Here is an 18427-nt window from a genome sequence, read left to right as displayed (position 1 = left end):
AGACCACCTCATCTGCAGCTTAGCTTGTACTGTGAGAACTTTGTAAAATGGAATCACACAGCACAGATTCTATCTAGCTTCTCTCCTTCCCCACCACTAATATGTGACCGTGCTATATGAACTCTGACCTTCCTTTTATATACATAAACTGAAATGTTCTATTTAGTTATCTGAAAAAAGTTGTCAACCTATTCTAATTTATAAAAAGCCTGGAGCCACTGTAATAGAGAAATAAAATAACAGTTTATGATATAACATGTGTATCACCTCCAAAGCACATAGGCAACGCCTTTGAAGACCTGATAGTTACATACTTTCATCATTTATAATGTGTAAGTTTAAACATAAGAAAAGTTACCTGGCCATTGCTGGAAATTTCCATTATCTTATAATCTTTCTTACATATACAGAGTGCATCTTGAAACAGTGTGGCATGTCTTTTCAACTTAAGGAAGGTTAGGAATTTGATAGGAACTTGAAAATATACTATATACCAAGACTAGTGATTTGTGGGCGAGATCCTGTTCTCATGTTGCTAGACAGCAACAGCAAGCTGCAGGTCCTAGCCATATACCCACATAGGGCCATCTTAACCAATTTTAGCATGTATTCCGTACGTGAAGTATATTAGCAGCTATACAATGAACTCCTTCATCTTACCAGACTGAAATTCTATGTCCACTAAACAACTCTTTGAAGTACCCTCCTCTCAGACCTTGTTCAGCATCTTTCTCCTCTTCCTTTCTTCTCGGGACAGTTATCCCAAGGTACCCATGTGGGCTAGGAACTCAAAATCCTTCCACATCTGTCTCTTAATTACTAGTTTCACAGGAATGTGCCCACACCTGGCTCTACTTCCTCCACAACTATGACTGACTATTCTGGGTACATCATATAGATGGAACTGAATTATACAGTTCTTGTCCTTTCGTTTATGGCTTATGTTACTCCACATAATCTCTTCAAGGTTTACTAGCATAAGTGAGAAGGTCCTTCCTTCTTAACTTCTAAGAACTTCTAAGAACAGCCCTACCCATTAGCAACCATTCCCTATCACGAAGAGATACACCTGTCCATCTCCATCTTGGATATCTAATAGGCAAAACAAACTCAGCATGTTTAAATGGACTTCTGATCTTCTTCTAAAACATACTTCTCACAATCTTCCTATCTCAAACAGAAATTTAATTCATTCAATTGCTCATTTAAAGAACTTGGGACTCTTCCTTTCTACATACATACTTTATCTTATCATTCAATATTACTCTTGGCTAAGCTATCAAACTATACTCACAATCCTGTGATGTAGACATAATGACAAACCCTTACAATAAAAGTATTCAGGAGACTGAGGCAAAGGAATTGCTGCAAGTTGAAGGTCAGTCTAGGATACACAGCAAAACCCTGTTTCACTCCCCCATTACTACATACATGCGAGTGCACATACACACATCTAATCACAGACCCATGCCTGCTTTTTCTTTTTGTTCAGCTTTGAATACATCAGGCACCTTCTCACCCTTACATTCATTGCTTCCTCCGTCTAGAATGCTCGTTTCCTGGAGTCACACTCAGAGCTTGCTCAAATGCTCCAGTCAGTAGGCATTTGTGGCCACCTTGTTCAAATTCGCAAGGTGACACATCTACCTTGTACACCCCTTTGCCTGCCACTTCACTCAGAAGGTATTCTCTATACTTTTATGGCCCAAGTGTTATTATACATACTCAATTTTTACAGCATTATAAAGAGAGAGAAGGATTACTTTTTTTTCTCAAATAGAACAATCCTATACACAGTCACTAAAACAACTATTAAAATTTATTCAAGTATGATTGTCCTTCAATGGCAATAGGTACTTTTACCAGGAAAGTCATGAGTGATATCCTTTCTAGCATAATTCTAAGCACGCTCCCTTTGTATTGCTTTTTACATTACCTTGCCGATTGACCTCATTCTGAAGTAGCTCTTCCATTGCCTCCTCCTCTGCAATATCTAAAGGTGTGTCTCCTTCACTATTGACAGCTCCTACATGTGCTCCTTGACCAATGAGAAACCTGTAAAATCAAAAGAGGGAGAGCTAAAGGAATACTGCTGAAATGAAACATTATGCATCCAATGAGTAAAGTTCTTATGTCAGGGCAGCAACAGGAACAAAAATAATAAATATTCACGCACATTATTAAACAAAAATTATCACAGGAATTTTTATGATTCTAAAATTGTCTACATACATACTTGCTTTATTGACAAAAGCATAAGAAAGCCTTTCACAGCATCATCTTGGACTGCCTCCACAGACACTCCCAGTTTTCCCATGTGTACTGGTTCTAACGAGCTTCACATTCCCAGTATCAGCTCTATGAGAGGTGGGTTTTATCTTGTTGGGCTTTCCCCTCACTATATGACTGGCCTGGAACCCTGAGACCTGCCTCACCTTTCCAGCTAATACAATGTCAAGTATGTTCCACTATAATGAAGGAAGAGTTTAATAATTATCATTTAATAATAAGTAATAATATTTACGGTGTAATAATAGTCTGGAATAGAATTCAGTAGGCTCCATGGAAGTCTACTGACTTAGACTGATTGAGGGAGGCTAAGAAATGAGGATTGCTACAAGTTCAAGGCCAGCTTGGGCTACAGTGAGACCCTGTCTTAAAAAACTCATGAAGACTAGAGTGAGTGAGTTGGCTCAGCAGTTAGCAGAAACTAATTATACAGAGGACTCGAGTTTGGTTCCCAGCACCGATGTGAGGCAGCTCAAAATCACCTGTAACTAGCTAGCTCCAGGGGATCATATGTCCTCTCCTGGCCTTGAAGGATACCAGTATTCAGTACATACTCACATATGGACACAAGTAATTAAAAATAACGTACATCTTGAGGGTTAGGAGGGATGGCTAAGAGTTAAGAGCACTGTCTGCTCTTCCAGAGGACCCAAGTTTGCTTCCCAGCATCTACGTGGTGTCTCAGAACCACATGAACTCTACTAGGGAATCTGATGACCTCTTCTAGCCTCTAGGAACACCAGACATATATGTAGTACACAGCTATAAATATAGGGAAAACATTCAAACTGGAAAAGAAAAAGAAAGAAAAAAAAAGAAAGAAAAAAAAAAGAAAAAATAGTATTTAATGCCAGTGATTATTTTGAAATTTATAATAATCACCAGGACAAACACTAATTATGTTAAAACAAACAGAAACACAACTACAATAAATCTTGGTCTATTATTTTGGCAAATGCATTCTAATGTTTACACTTGTGTATTTTATGCAACTACAATTTGTTTTTAAGAAAACACATTAGTTCTCAAACCTGACAAAAGGATCTCGATGCAGAAAGAGTATTAATTCTTTTCATTGTATTAGATGCATACCTCCCAGAATCATTTACTTATTAACACCCCTCATGTCATATTCAACTTAAACCTTTAAACAGCTCAACTAGAAAGTATGAACATCCTTCAATGATTTACTGCTGCCTTCTCATATAATGTCATTCTGTAACACACTTTTGTTTTCTTGTTTTCCATCTACATTTGGGCCTTTTCTCTGATGGGATAACCCCTCTGTAAGACGTGTTTCTGTCCTTCCTCACCTGTCTAAGGCACCTTCTGATTGGTTTAATAAAGAGCTGAATGGCCAGTAGCTAGGCAGGAAGGGGAGAGGTGGGACTTCCAGGAAGAGACAGGAACTCTGGGAAAGAATCCAAGGCAGAGGATTTGCCAGCCAGGTGCTGTGTAAGTGAGTGTTACAGTACAGAAGTGAGGTAATGAGCCACACAGCAGATAGGAGACGGATGCAAATGGATTCATTTACAAGTTTTGTTTGTCTGTCTGTTTAATGAAATGCTAGGGATCAAACCAGGCCCATGAGCATAGTAGGCATGTGTATACAGTCCTAGGTTCCTTAGTCAAATGCAAGTCTACAATGGGGAAGGGGGAAAGACACTCATTTTATGGCCCTCCCCTTACCATCATGTTCCTTCCTTCCTTAGGGATAAGCACTGTCAACAGCACACAAAAATCTTGTAATACTTTTGCTATGAATTTATGTGTATGTATAAATATAGCTAATATGTAAAACAAAATTAACAAAATACTCCAATTGAACTGGAATATAATTCTTCCTAATAACTTAAAAATATACCCACAGTATATTAAGATCATGTCTTTATTTAATACCCTTTTAATGGACATGCTCTTAAATGTTACTTGAGAATACCAAACTTTAAAAAAAAAAATTGCTGGAACAATACCATGTCTTTGCTTTAATTTGTATTCCTAATTACACAGGAAGCTGAAAGTGTCTACTGGTATTTGTACTTTCCCTTTTGTGAAACATGTTTATATATTTTGCTTATATGTTTAAGTTAGTCAATAATTTAAAAATTATGTATGGGCTGTCTAGTCTGCTAAATCCCAGCAATCTAATAATAAACATGGACTTTCCTTCAGAGAGCTTCATACTAGCAAGAACCTGTAATCCCAGAGGCTGAAGCAAGAAGATGGCAAGTCCCATCCAGTCTTGGCTACATAGCAAAACCCTGTCTTAAACAAAGAAAAAACAATATCAACAAAAAGTGAAACTGTGTTTAGTCTTAGAATGATGTGTTATTTAAACAATAAGATGAATATGCCTTATCCAAAATGCATAGGACTAGAAGTATTATGAATTATTATATATTTGGGAGTATATAATTTGCCTATACCTAATAAAGTATCATGACAATGGGCCTTAAGGCTAAACACAAACAACAATGATATCATACTTTCAGTATACCTGTGCTTTGACTTGGCTGGAATATGAGGTCAGGTGTGAATTTTGCACCTGTATCAGAGGTTTGTTTTTTGTTTTGTTTTGTTAACAGAGAATTTTGAATTTTAGATTTTCAGATTAGGACTGTTCAACCTATATAGTAAGAAAACTGACAGGAAATCAAGAAAAGATTATCTGATGAATGTATACTTTCATTTCAACAAAATGAAACACACACACACACACACAAAGTAAAGAAAGACTATATATACTGTATGGTTAATGGAGACTAAGCCTAAGCAGTACATTTAGGAAAGATCTACATCAGTTGCTTTGGGTATGAATGGGTAAAGATTCTTTTGTTATACAAGCTTTCTTAATAAGTTTGCTTTTAAAATAAAACATTAACATATCAGTCTGTACCCTACTATCTTAAACTTAAAATAATCCAAAACTTTTTATAACTTCTATAAAGAGGGATTACACTGGAGGCATGCAGCTTTAACATATGTAACAGAGTTTCTTAACTATCACAAACAGATGGTTCTAAGGAAGAAACGATGTCAGAAACTGCTTTGTTTTAAAGACAGTATATGAGTCAATCTGCTAAGCAAACCTCAGAGACTATATTAAAAATGCTTCTTCTTTTGGGATGTTGGAAGTCACTCAAAGGACATAAAGACTGAAAACCCAGTACACACCTCAGAGCAACTGAAGGGTTCGAAGGGCGAGCTTTATGAAGCACAATTTCAAAGAAAGCAAATAATCCAAAAGCATACAAACATGACAGATGTCCTGAGAAACGAAAGAAAGCCAAGTTCTGAAACTGCTGGAAAAGCTAAAAGTCTAGGAAGCATGTATTCATGTGTTCAGCACACACTTGATAAAACTGTGTGGTATTCTAGAATTATCATTTATAACTGTAACTAACCATTTAAAAAGGGCATACAAAATTAAACAGGATCTCATGGCATCAATTTTTATCTATGGCTCAAAGCTGGATGGGCAGAGAAAAAGCACCACGCTCTATGATCTGCAGAATCTGAGCTCAACGCTCACCTCTAAAATCTGATTGACATTCCTTAGTTTTCCTTGCCCTTTTTTTTTGGTAAAGTCTCTAGTTAGTTTCAGCAATAACCACGGTGATCCCACCCTTCATTTCCTGAGGCTTTTGTGTTCACACTCAAACACTGGTCCTAACAAAGCAAAAGGAAGTCAAGAATAGATGGTGCAGCATTATTCAGCTAAACTGTAACAATCTTCAGCACAGAGAACAGCACTATGAAAAAAAAAAAAGCCTCTGTGCTAAAAATAAACCTGCATTAAAAATGTTATGCAAAGAAAACAATGAATTAGAAGGATGGCATCGTAGACTTGATGAAATCCAGGTTGCACATTATCAAATTCTATTCTGGTTGCTACTGGACCTTTCACACTGGTACCTCAAAGGAAAGTAACCCAAACAAACTTTCTAAACTTAAATAAACTTAACCATATAATCCTCCCAATTATAAAGGCAAGGAAGAACACTCTGGGCTGAAAATGCAGACTTGAAAAGCGAGATTATCTTGACTCAAACACTAGTTTTGTCATTTCCTATATGGGACTTTCCTCTGACTTGGTTTCCTCATTTATTAAGTAAAACTTAATAATGTATCATTCTTCATTAGAATCTAAATTTCACAGTTCAAAACATAATACAGAATCAGTTACATATTCATCAATTTGAGGCAGCATTCTATAACAAAACTCAGTATTTCTATAAAAAGATTTATAATTATGTGGGGATAAGACAACCACTTACGGTCATGTTTTATTGTACCCTAGGACTACACCAAATGTGATTTATGTTCAAGTATTGAGCATGGTGAAAAGGCATAGTCAACACCAGGCAGATGCCAGCTATTACTGTCACCACTACAACTATCTTTTAGTTTTCCCACCTACTTAAACACCTTAGGCCAGTGACTCTCTGAATCTCACTGCCACTCCCTAGCTCTCTTGTTCCCCCTCTCTACTCTGTCAAAGACCGCCTACCTAACAAAACAGACTAAATGTGTACCCACCAAAGCACACTCAGTGTCACAGGGATCTCTGCACACTGTATCTGATACTCTGTCCACTAAAGTTTCTTTATGAAAAAACCAGTCCAAAAAAGCCCCTCCCCCAAACCCTAGTGGGTCATAACATACAACACACATATAAAACACATTTCCTTCCACAACAAATAGATAAATTATAATAATTTACTTATCCTATATAAAAGACCAAGCCTTTTCTTTGGATGTTTCTAATAGTTTTATGTCTGTGGTGTTATTCTTACATACACCCCACCAGAAATGCTTTAGCTATGCATTCAAAGCAGATATTTCTATTAACAAGGAAAGCAATCTGTATACGTAATCTAGTTGTTTTTCCTTCCCATCTTTCAGTTGTCTCATCAGCATCTACTTATGTGGAAGTAGAATGTGCCTTTGAGTCTCTCCCAAGAATTCAACTTAGTTATTATAGCAAAATTTCATTTCTAGCATATTTCATCTACTTGGGACTATACAAATAAATTACATAATGAGAATAGGCTGTAGCTGGCCAAGAACACATAACTAACTTTTGACAAATTGGCAATCTGAGCATGGGATCTGCTCTGGGCTGAGGCTGGTATACAAGTGACTGACATTCACTGGTTAAAAAGGGCTTTTGCCTTTGCCAGCAGGAATCAATGGCCGAGGGCTTCTCAGTTAGGGCTGGGATCCCGATGTCCACTTCCCTTCAGGACTGAGACTCCATCTGGCTTGAACTTGTATAGGTCTGAGCCCTATGGCCAGGGGAAGTTGGACAACACACATACAAAAACATGAATGTTATTTTTATTGAATTTTTCCTTTGGCTTTTTTTTTTTCTCTTGATTGATTTTCATTCACTTCTGGGTGGATTTTTGTTTTTGTTTAGTGAGGAGGGAAGGAGAACATAAAGACGAAGCTATGAAGTTGGGTGGTGTCTTAGTTAAGGGTTTTCTTTGCTGTGGGAGAGACACCATGACCATGGCAATTCTTTTCAAAGCCTGACTCCACAGTGACATACTTCCTCTAACAACTCCACACCCCCTAAGAGTGTCGCTCCATATGATCCAAGCACTCAAACACAGAAGTCTATGGGACCATACGTGTTCAAAACACCATAGGTGGGTAGGATCTAGGAGAAGTTGGAGGAGAAAAACATGATCAAATTATATTGCATAATTTTTAAAAAACTGAAAAATTTAAAAATACCAATACAGGAGCTGGATGCTGGTGATGCACACCTTTAATCTCAGCACTTGGGAGGCAGACTCAGGCTGATCTCTGTGTGTTTGAGGCCAGCATGGTCTACAAAGCTAAACAGAGAAACCCTGTCTAGAAAAACAAAAGTGCAAAAAGAAACAAACAAAAACATTGAATTTTAGACAGAGGGAATAAGCAGACCATATAGGAAGATGTCTACCTAGTCTAGAGGCTCAGCAAGGAGACCATAATAGGTACCTAGAAAAGGGGCCAAAGCAGAGCCAGACTGTCAAGGTGGCAAACAAATCAGACTCTTATAGGTTAATATCTTTCTACCCTGAACCCAATATAAATAAATGCACCAGAGGCTCTGATAAGACCGTGATGTCCCCAACTTAAGGTGCTGTAACAGCATCCTGCCAGCTACATGGAGAAAACAGATGGAGAGAAGATTTGACAGTATGACACAGGAACTATAATAAGCCAGTAGGAAACAACAGTGCCTAGGATCAGAGTGAATAAAGAAGGCGGTAAAAAAGTCGTTAGACAGTGGACGTATTTAGCTGGTGAGCCAACAAAAATCTTGAAGTTTTCAGTAGAGTTTATGGATCAAAGTTATAAAGAGGAAAGGCCAAGCCATAACTAAACCACCATGGACATCTTAACACAGCCTTAAATAGCCACGCCTTTAATGATCAAGTGACAATGACGTTTTTCCATGTGCTATAAATAAGACCATGGAAAATGTATCTGATGTAATGCTACAAACCTTTTGAGATATGAAATCTTTACTACTACTTCATAAAAGAAAATACATTAGTATATAATCAATCAGGCTATATTCTATGAAACCATTCATGGGTAAACTAATATGGGGTTAATTTTTTTATATTATTACTAAACACTTCTATGGCTAATCAAGGCATTCCTTAGGCATTTACAGTGGAAGCTTAAACAGGCAACATAGCAACGAAAGTAAAATACAAAGAATCGCTTCAACAACTACAACACTAATGAAGTCACTCCAAATAATTTTTAAAATAAACATAGTAATCCCTATATTTCCCGAGAATTAAAACAAAACAAAACAACAACAACAACAACAACAACAAAAAAAAACAGCTGCCAAGATTAAAGGTGTGATTATTTAAACAATGTTCACTGGTTAATTAAGTGGAACAGGTAAAACTGTGACATGTATGGCCACATACACAAAACAAGCACCTATCTCTATACCCAAATGTGACTTCCAGAACAGCTCATCTTTTTTAAAATATAGAGTGGAGGAATATTTGTGAAAGTCTGTCACTTATCTATAAAGGGGGAGGATTACTTATTTTCACTAATACTTAGATTTAAAAATCCAATTAGGATATTAATAGAAAACATTTTTATAAATAGCTATCTATAAGGTACTGGAGGAAATTAAATGGTTAGAATGCGGTATTTTCAAAAAAAAAATAAATAAATAAAAGAAAGAAAAAAAGAAAGCTAAACTGAAACAATGAAGCAAAAAGTACTTTCAACTTGGTACCATCACCAAGAGCAAAGAATTCTCCCAGCTAGGTAAAGGGCGCGTGTCTACATCTGAGGCTGCGGGTGCAGCGTTATTAGTTTGAGGCCGGCCTAAGCTATGTCAAGTATCAGGCCAGCCCAGGTAGTATAATGAAATCCACCTCAAAACCAAAACCAAAAACTACTCAATGAATGCGCAAGTAGAATACCAAACAAAACAAAACAAAAAACCAAAACACTGTTACCAGTAGTGAACAATCAGTATACTACAGACAAAGCTGTTAGGTTGCTCCTATAATGTCTGGGAATAAAGAATGAACTAAAGAATAACACTTCTACTAATTATGAACTGAGAAATTACCAAGCCAGTAGTAATGTACACTCTTAAACACATTACAAAAGAGTAGGGCTTCTTTAAGAATCATGGCATAATTTGTTAACCAAGTAAAGGCAGCTTCACAGGCCGAATGAAGCAGATCAAATACTCAAATGTATGAGCTTCAAAAGATGCTACACTTGAAAAGTAATCAGTTCTTACTTAGGGTTTCTCAAGGGACTACCCAGTATGTTAAAAATCAATATGGTAAAACAGTAAACCAAGGAGAGGAAGTAATTTGGGCATAAGTAGAAATTACAGACATCAAAGTCTTCTAGTCTGTAGATGATGTGGTTCTAAAGAAGATCAAGACTCTACCAGAAAACTTAAAATCTGACAAAGTATCAGCAGAATAGCAAGATATAAATATCAACATAAAAACACCAGCAGCTTTATCATAGGCTAATAACAAACATTTCAGAAAGAAAACTTCCACAACTGCCTCCAAAAAATTTAAGTACAAACCCACACACAGACAACTCAATAATACCCTGAACTACAATGTAGCAACCCTAACAAAGGAAGTGAAAGGACTCTACAATGAAAACTGCACAACAGTTGTGAAGGAAATTGAAAGAGACACCAGAAGATGGAAAAATTTGCCATGTTCACAGACAAATACTACCAAAACCAATCTATGGATTTTTACACAATTCATCAAAATCTCAAGGCTATTCACTATGAGAGAGAGAGAGAGACAGACAGACAGACAGACAGACAGACAGAGAGAGAGAGAGAGAGAGAGAGAGAGAGAGAGAGAGAGAGAGAGAGAGAACCCTTAATATTCACACAGAAGCACAAAAGACCCTCGACAGTCAAAGTACTGCTGAGCAAAAGCACAATGCTGGAGAAATCAGCATGCCATGTTGCAAATCATATTACAGAGCCACAGGAGAGCAATCATGAAGCAGACACAAGACCAGTGGAGTATTAGAGTCAAGCTGATGTAAACACGGACAGCCACCTGACTTGTAAAAATACACCAAGAAATATACACTGGAAACAGTTTCTTCAACAAACCGTGGTGATGGTGAAATTGTGTATCTATACATAGAGAATGTACCTGGATCAACTGCATACGGGTCAAAGACCTAATACTCTGAACTGCTGAATGAAAACAGCAGGGGCAATATTTAAGAAATGGGAACAGGAAAATTTTCAGGACTCCAGTTTCAGGAAACAATGCCAATAACTAACACACAGAATTTCATCAAACTAGAAAGCTTCTGTTTAGCAAAGGAAATTACTCAAGTGAAGAGACAGCCTACAGAATGGGAGAAAAATGTTGCTAGCTTGTATTTTTGACATAATTAATATTAAGAACACACAAGTACTTAAAAATACAAAAAAAAAGGAGAAAAATCAAACAACTCAATCAATAAATGGGATAACGAAATGGGATAAGTTCTCAAAAGATAAAGTACAAATGCCAGAAAACATTTAAAATGTTCATTCTCACTACAAGAAATGTACCATCAAAGAAATACAAACCAAAACTACCCTATCTCATCTCAGTTATAATGGCAGTCATTAACAAAACAACTGATACCAAATCGTGGCGAGGATGTGACAAAAGAGAACCCTGATATGCTGCTGGTCAGAATTTAAACTAGCCACTATGGAAGTCAGAAAAAAAATCTTTTCCAAAATAGATCTTAAAATGTATCTACCATTTAACCCTGTTATACCACCAACTTCTGGGCATTTGTGCAAAGGATCCCACGTCAAGTGTGCTGGCTAGTTTTATGTCAATTTGACACAAGTTAGTGTCATCTAGGAAGAGGGAGTTTCAGTTGAGAAAATGCCCCCATCACAATGGCCTGTAGGCAACCCTGTGGAACACTCTTAATTAGTGACTGATTGGAGAGGGCCCAGCTCATTGTGGGCAACACTACCCCGGGCAGATGGTCCTGGGTTGTATAAGAAAGCAAGCTGAACAAGCCATGAGCGAGCAAACCTGTAAGTGGTACTCCTCCATGGCCTGTTTCAGTCCCTGTCTCCAGATTCCCATCTTGAGTTCCTGCCCTGATTGTCCTCAATCATGACCTGAGATTTGTAAGCTGAAAAGGCCTTTCCTCCCCAAGTTGCTTTTGGTCGTGGTGTTTTATCACAACAATAGAAATCCTACCAGATACATCGCTATATCGAAGAGATACAGGTACATTGATGTTTACTGTAGTACTATTTACAACAGCCAAGTTTTGGTCCTACCTAGGTGTCAATCAACAAAAAATAGACAAAGAAACTGTGATAAATATATACAATGGAATTTTTTTCAGACATAAAGAAGGGTCTCCTGTGAACTATGAAGAAGGTAGTTTTTACACTTGACCCATTTTTATTTAAGCTCTGAGATGTGGATGCATGAAGCCACAATTCTGGAACTGAGGTAATAATCTTTTGAACAAAGAAGAGACATGGCTAAGAATAAAATCTGTAACTGGGACATTCAGAAGGAAAACCTGAAAGATTACAAGTCCTTGCTGATAAAATTAAATAGTTTAATAATTCTGAATGAACGAATGAATGAAAGCAAGCCCATTCTTCCAAACTATATACAATTGCATATGACAAACACACTTGCTGATTAAATCATTTTAAGTTTTGAATTCTGTTCATGTAACTGAAAACATCCCAAATGACTCAGTAGGTTTATGACTCAACTCAACCAAATCCATGCAAGGCAAAAATATAGAACCATTATTATTACCATTTCAAATTTAAAAAGATGGTGTTTCATTATCTAGGAGGAAAACAAAAAGATAACTATCAAAAGCTAATACCACCTTTCTTATGTGCCATATACTGTGCTTGACAGGCTACCATAGCTAAACCTTACAACAACCTATGAAATATTAATTCCAGTTTATAGAGAAAATGAAAACTCAGAAAAATGAACCTGCCAAAACAACAAGCCTCAGTAGTGGATAAAGATGCATGTGTAATCCATATCAGCTGACTCAAAGCCTAAGTGCCTAACCTTTATGTTATCTCTGAAGAACAATTGACAGCAACCTCGTTTTTTCTGTTAAGAGTTCTGAGTCCTGTACTAAGCACGAAAAGGAATTAAAGATGTTAAAAACTACAGAACCATTATTTGAATTTTAAATAGCCGATGCTTTGCAATAGCAAAATGGCCTCTCAGTTGGTGCGGAGACAGCTCAGTGCAGTGTCTGCCTTAATAACTTTGACCGAAAATACAGCTTAAAAAAAAAAAAAAAAAGAAAAGAAAAGAAAAGAAAACAAAACAGTCAGGTGTGGTGACCTATGACTCTAATCCTAGTGCTGAGGGTGTGGAGCTGTGGAGCTCTCTGCACCTTGATGGCCAGCCAGCTTCATCTACTCAATTGAGTTCCAGACTAGTGAGATACTCTGCCTCAAAACTACAGTAGACAGTGTCTGATAAACGACACAGAAGCTGTCCTCTGTCCTACCTACCTCTACACACACACACACACACACACACACACACACACACACACTCACACACACACACACTCACACACACACACACATCTGCACTCACACGCAAACACCTCACACACATATATCAAGACTTCCTTAGCATACAGATTAAAACCGAACAAGCCCAGGTCTCAGAAAGAAGAAACAATGTTCTACAGATTAGTGCAGTTGTGTCAAACATGAAACAAAGCTGAAGTAACAGAGATCTCCCAGTTTCTAGGCCAGGCCCACTTTTTATTACACTATATTGTTTCCCCTTGAAACATGTATGTCCAATTCTCATACACACGGAAGAGATCAGAAAACAAAGTGAGACACACAATGAAGGCTTACTAAAAGTTACAATAGTCCCCTGCCTGAGGCTCCTTGTTCTGTAGTTGCGACGCTGCTGCCAACTATGGTCTGCAAACGGTAGGTTTTTTTCTTTTTCATTCTTTCACATAGCTTTTATGAAAGCATATTAAAAGTGCTCTACTTTCATAGTTATTGTTCATATTATTGTGCTCAAGTTATAGCCAGTATTTAGTACTTGATAAACTCGAATATAAAAAATGGATTATACAATGGTATGCATAGCATTAAAAAGTAATTTAATGAAAACACTTTTAATGTATCTGCATTCCCATATTAAATGTTTGAACAAAGTACTCATACATAAAAAGCATTGGGAATACAGTGACTCTCACTAAATCTTCTAGGAAATGATCTTAAGAAAAGCTAATGAAGTAAACTGGAGAATTAAGTATCATTCTCCCTCAGTAACTCAGTTAAGAACAGTTCCTTCTGACAATTCATGATTACACACTAGATAACACTGCTAAATACGAACCCCACATCACTCAGCCAGACTATAGCTATGCACAAAACAAATGGACAATGTATACATTACTGATGTGAATACAAAATTCAAAAGGCCCCAGCAGTGAGAAACCCAATATTTGGATGTGTAGAGTTGTCTGTTTTCTTTCCGGGAAAGAATTTTTAAGAATTAAGGTAACAAGGATTTTTTTTTTTTTAAGAGAATGTGTTTTTAATATTGGCATAAAACTTAAAGGCAGAACTGGCTTACTCTGCAATGTCAAGATATCCACAGGAAGCGGCTGCATGGAGTGGTATCCAGCCTTCGTTGTCAGGTTGATTGATATTTGCTCCATTTTCCACCAGAAACTTCACCATATCAACATTGTCATCAATGCAAGCCTGAAAACAAAATAGAAAGCATGACTAGAAAAAAATTGAATCAACAGTCTGAAATTCATGTCAACAGAATAAAATTCCTGCTTTATCTTAAAATATATCCTCTTTAAATTAATCTGTAACAATCATGATTATACAGCCATCAAACAGAACAATGATACTAACTAGATTCTAAGAGTCCTCCCTGAAATACATGTAATAGTATTGCATGCAACTACTCTTCATGCAAACCCAAGTAAAACCCACTAAAACGTAACAAAACACACCATAAATAAACAAACAAACAAACTAAGCCCCACATGCTGGCACACACCTGCTGTCCCAACATCAGGAAGACAGGTAAGTGGAAGCCAACAAGTTTGAGGCCAGCCTGATTTACAGTGAGTTCCAAGACAACCAGGGTTACATAGCAAGGGCCTGCCTCAACAAAACAGAACATATATATATTTAACAATCAACATATTATAACTAAGTACTAATACCTTTACTATAGCAGTGATTTCCAAAAGGTGGTCTATTAGGAGATTAGGGAATGGGAAGGAGCCAAGATTCTTTTAGGAAATCACCAAAATATTTTCAAAATAACATCAAAATATTATTTCCCCTTGCACTTTGTGACAAGTACATTTGGGAATGCAAAAGCAGTAATAGTGATAAAAATAGATGTGTCTTATACACAAATCAAGGCAGTGGTGAGCAGAACAAGTTACCTTAGTAGCAGTCATTGTACTGACTTTTTAAAAGCCATTTTGAATTATAAGTGCCCTTGATAAGACAGTGGAAAATGTAAATTACATCAAATCTCAACTCTGGAATGCATGGTTGTCTAATGCTCTATGGAATAAAGTAGAAGTATATGTTAAAGCACTTTTCTGGACATGTCAGGTGTCTTGAGAAGCTTGTTATAACACACTTTTCCAGTGAGTATTAGTTTTCCCTAAAGGACAAGCTACAGTAAGTATATGGTGAATTTGATTTCTGGAAAGACAATCTACCACTTCAAGAACAGCAATTAATATGGAAAAGATGTATAATTAATACATCACCAATGTGACATTCAAATTTTTAAAAGAAAATAATTTTCATTTTAAAATATTCTATATGCATATCATTAGTGTGCGCATGTAGGTGTGCACACATGAGTGTGCGGGGAGGTCAGAGGCTGTTTCTGTGAGGTAAGTTCTTTCCTTCCACCTCTACATGGGCTCCAGATAGCCCTCAGTCCATGAGTCTTGTAGGACAAGCAATTTACTTGTTGTGGTATCTCATGGGCCAGAAAATATTTTTTTCTAAGTTAATGCAATTTTATTTGATATTTTAAATACTCATTTCTAACATATTACTCCGTAAATATTAATGTAACCTATAAGAACTCACTGACTCTTCAAAACTTAAGAGTAAATGAGGAAGCCTGGGGAAGGGGCTAGAGAGATGGCTGGGTGGTTAAGTGGACCCCTGTTGTTCTCCCTGAGAAACCAGGCTCAGTTAGCAGTACCCACACGTGATGGCTCACAATTGCCTGAAACTTCAGTCCAGGGAAACCCAATCCCATAATCCTTCACTGGAAAACTGAGAGATAAGAGCACCATGTATAAAGCCAACCAAAGGGAGATCCTGTCCTAAACAAGCATCACCACGAACAACAACAAAAATTACCTAACTAGTTCTCAACCAAAGTATCTGCTTATATTTAGGAAAATAAACTACTTTCTGGGAAGGAAAACACCCTCAAGTTCATTAAGGCCCCAAAGTGACAGCACACGATCTGCTTTTGAGTAGTCAATGATTCCAACAGTAGCTACCAGTGTTGCATCACCAAAGACAAAATAATGCAGGGGCACTCACTAGTGGACCAGTGAGCTGTTACATAGGTCTCTTCCTCCCAAAGGAGACCACACCAGGCCTGCATTCCAAGTGTTAGGCCTTCCTTTTGAAAGTCTGAGGTAGTGGAGCAGGGCATTTAAAAAAAAAAAAAAAAACCCATTGAATTCTCTTCACTTTTCAACCTTTGTTAATTCCCATAATCTCCAACACAGTATTGTAATTATCACCAATACAAAACTACTCAACGAATGCGTATAATACAAACACAATTAATTAAGGTTTTAAAGATAAATCAATCAAACAGGGAAAGGTTCTTTATAAAAGGATACACCATGCTCCTGCACTAACAGCAGGTTCAATGTAACAGCAGTGAGAAACAGAAGGAAACATTGTGGATTCAAGATGACAACTGAAAGTGTACAGAATTTTAAAGCAGAGGAAATGCCCAATCCCATCAGGATCTCAAAATGATCACCAGAAGCAATACTTCATCCTTTAATTCTAGCTATGGCAGCAACAGCGAATAACAAGGGTGGAACTATATAAAGAAAATATAAGTGTCTTAAAAAAAAGGCCGGGGGGGGGGGGTGACGACAAGGCCACACTTTGTAGTGCTGGCTGGCCTAAAACTTCCTAAGTACTAAATTCTAGTACTAAAGTCTATTCAGAGGCCCACCTGCCTCTGCCTCCTGGGATTAAAGGCTTATGTTGAAATCTGAGAAACTATATATAGGGTTTAATGAAAATTAAGGGTAAGAGGCAAGGAAAAGGCACTAATGGGAATGAAAACTAGAGTTTCAAGGTGTAGACAGAGGGGGAAATATGGTGATTTTATTTATTCTGAATAAGTGAGTTTAGGTATCTGAACATCTGTCTAACCTGCAAACTTTCAGCTTTGGCAATGGCTGGGAAATTACCTACCCTGAGTTAATTACTTAAAATAATGAGAGCTGAGGGGTGAAATGACACAATTACCTCTTAAAACAAACAAACAAAATAATGGAATCTGAAATCACTGAAAAATGAAGGAAAGTCGATTGTAAAACTCATAGGAAGTATGCTGTGGACTAATCCTTTTGTTCACTGTATGCATTACTTCAGTGATTAATGATAAAGAGTTGACTGGCTGATGGCTAGGCAGGATTTTGGGGCACAGTAGACACTGAAAAGGGCGAAGTCTGAGGAGTGGCAAGGAGGATCCACGAGACAAGGAGCAAGCAGGGTGAGCAGTGCATAGATGAGGTGAACGAGCCTCAAGGAGGCTCACAGATGGCTAGAAATGGCTAGTTGTTAGAGCTGGCCAGTAATAAGCCTAAGCTACTGACTGAGCATTTATAATTAATACAAAGTCTCTGTGTATTTGGGAGCAGGCTGGCAGGATGGCAAAGCCCACCTGGAGAAGTAAATATGATCAGCATGCTCTGCTTAGGATGAAGCCACCTATGGCATTTTATTCGAATAGCAAAGCAAAATGTTTTAAATGAATATAAAAAACTTACAAATGAAAACCTATCACACCAAAATTCACCTGACCCAAAGTCTATACATCTCAATAAACTTCTATACAGCTAGATTAGCCATTTGAGATAGAATCTCATTTTCCTATAGAAGACTGTATACCTGAGTTTACAGTAAAAAACACCTGGCCACAATCCTTGTGTACAACAAACAATATGAAGCAGAACATGACAAAGAAAAGGGCGAGTAGGATCCCGAATAGTCTCAGTTGCCTTCTTATGAAAATTTAAAGTTTCTTCATTTGAAGGATACTTGACGAAAAAAATAGTATATAGGAAGTTTCTATTTTACAATAAACGAGGCTCTGTTGTTTTAAAATATGTATACGTTTAACTCAGTATTACACAAAATAGTACAAATATATAAAGTAGTTAATGCTAAATCTGCTTAGTTCATAAACTGTAATATTTTAATATGAATTAACACTAAAAGCATTATCACAAGCTTGTATTACATCTGCATCCCAAATTCATGTTGTAAACTGTTCAAACTGTTCTCCTGAGCATTCAT

The 18427-nt window shown here is 37.1% G+C and overlaps 1 protein-coding gene across 4 annotated transcripts in view; it reads right to left on the bottom strand.

Moving 5' to 3' along the window:
* The window catches only part of Ppp1r12a (protein phosphatase 1 regulatory subunit 12A), a 102193-nt gene that overhangs the window by 53181 nt on the left and 30585 nt on the right, over positions 1-18427 (bottom strand). For all 4 annotated transcript variants that reach the window (XM_051206429.1, XM_051206432.1, XM_051206431.1 and 1 more), the window contains exons 2-3: positions 14448-14578; positions 1937-2055 (exon numbers count right to left, since the gene is read on the bottom strand). In XM_051206429.1, the coding sequence (XP_051062386.1) occupies positions 1937-2055; positions 14448-14578 (250 nt within the window). The remainder of the gene's footprint in view (positions 1-1936; positions 2056-14447; positions 14579-18427) is intronic.

The sequence above is a fragment of the Phodopus roborovskii genome, unplaced genomic scaffold (genome assembly GCF_943737965.1).
Source record: "Phodopus roborovskii unplaced genomic scaffold, PHOROB, whole genome shotgun sequence".
In the NCBI taxonomy this organism is placed as follows: Eukaryota; Metazoa; Chordata; class Mammalia; order Rodentia; family Cricetidae; genus Phodopus; species Phodopus roborovskii.
Note: the sequence above shows the minus strand (reverse complement) of the source record. Positions and strands in the feature narration are given on the sequence as shown.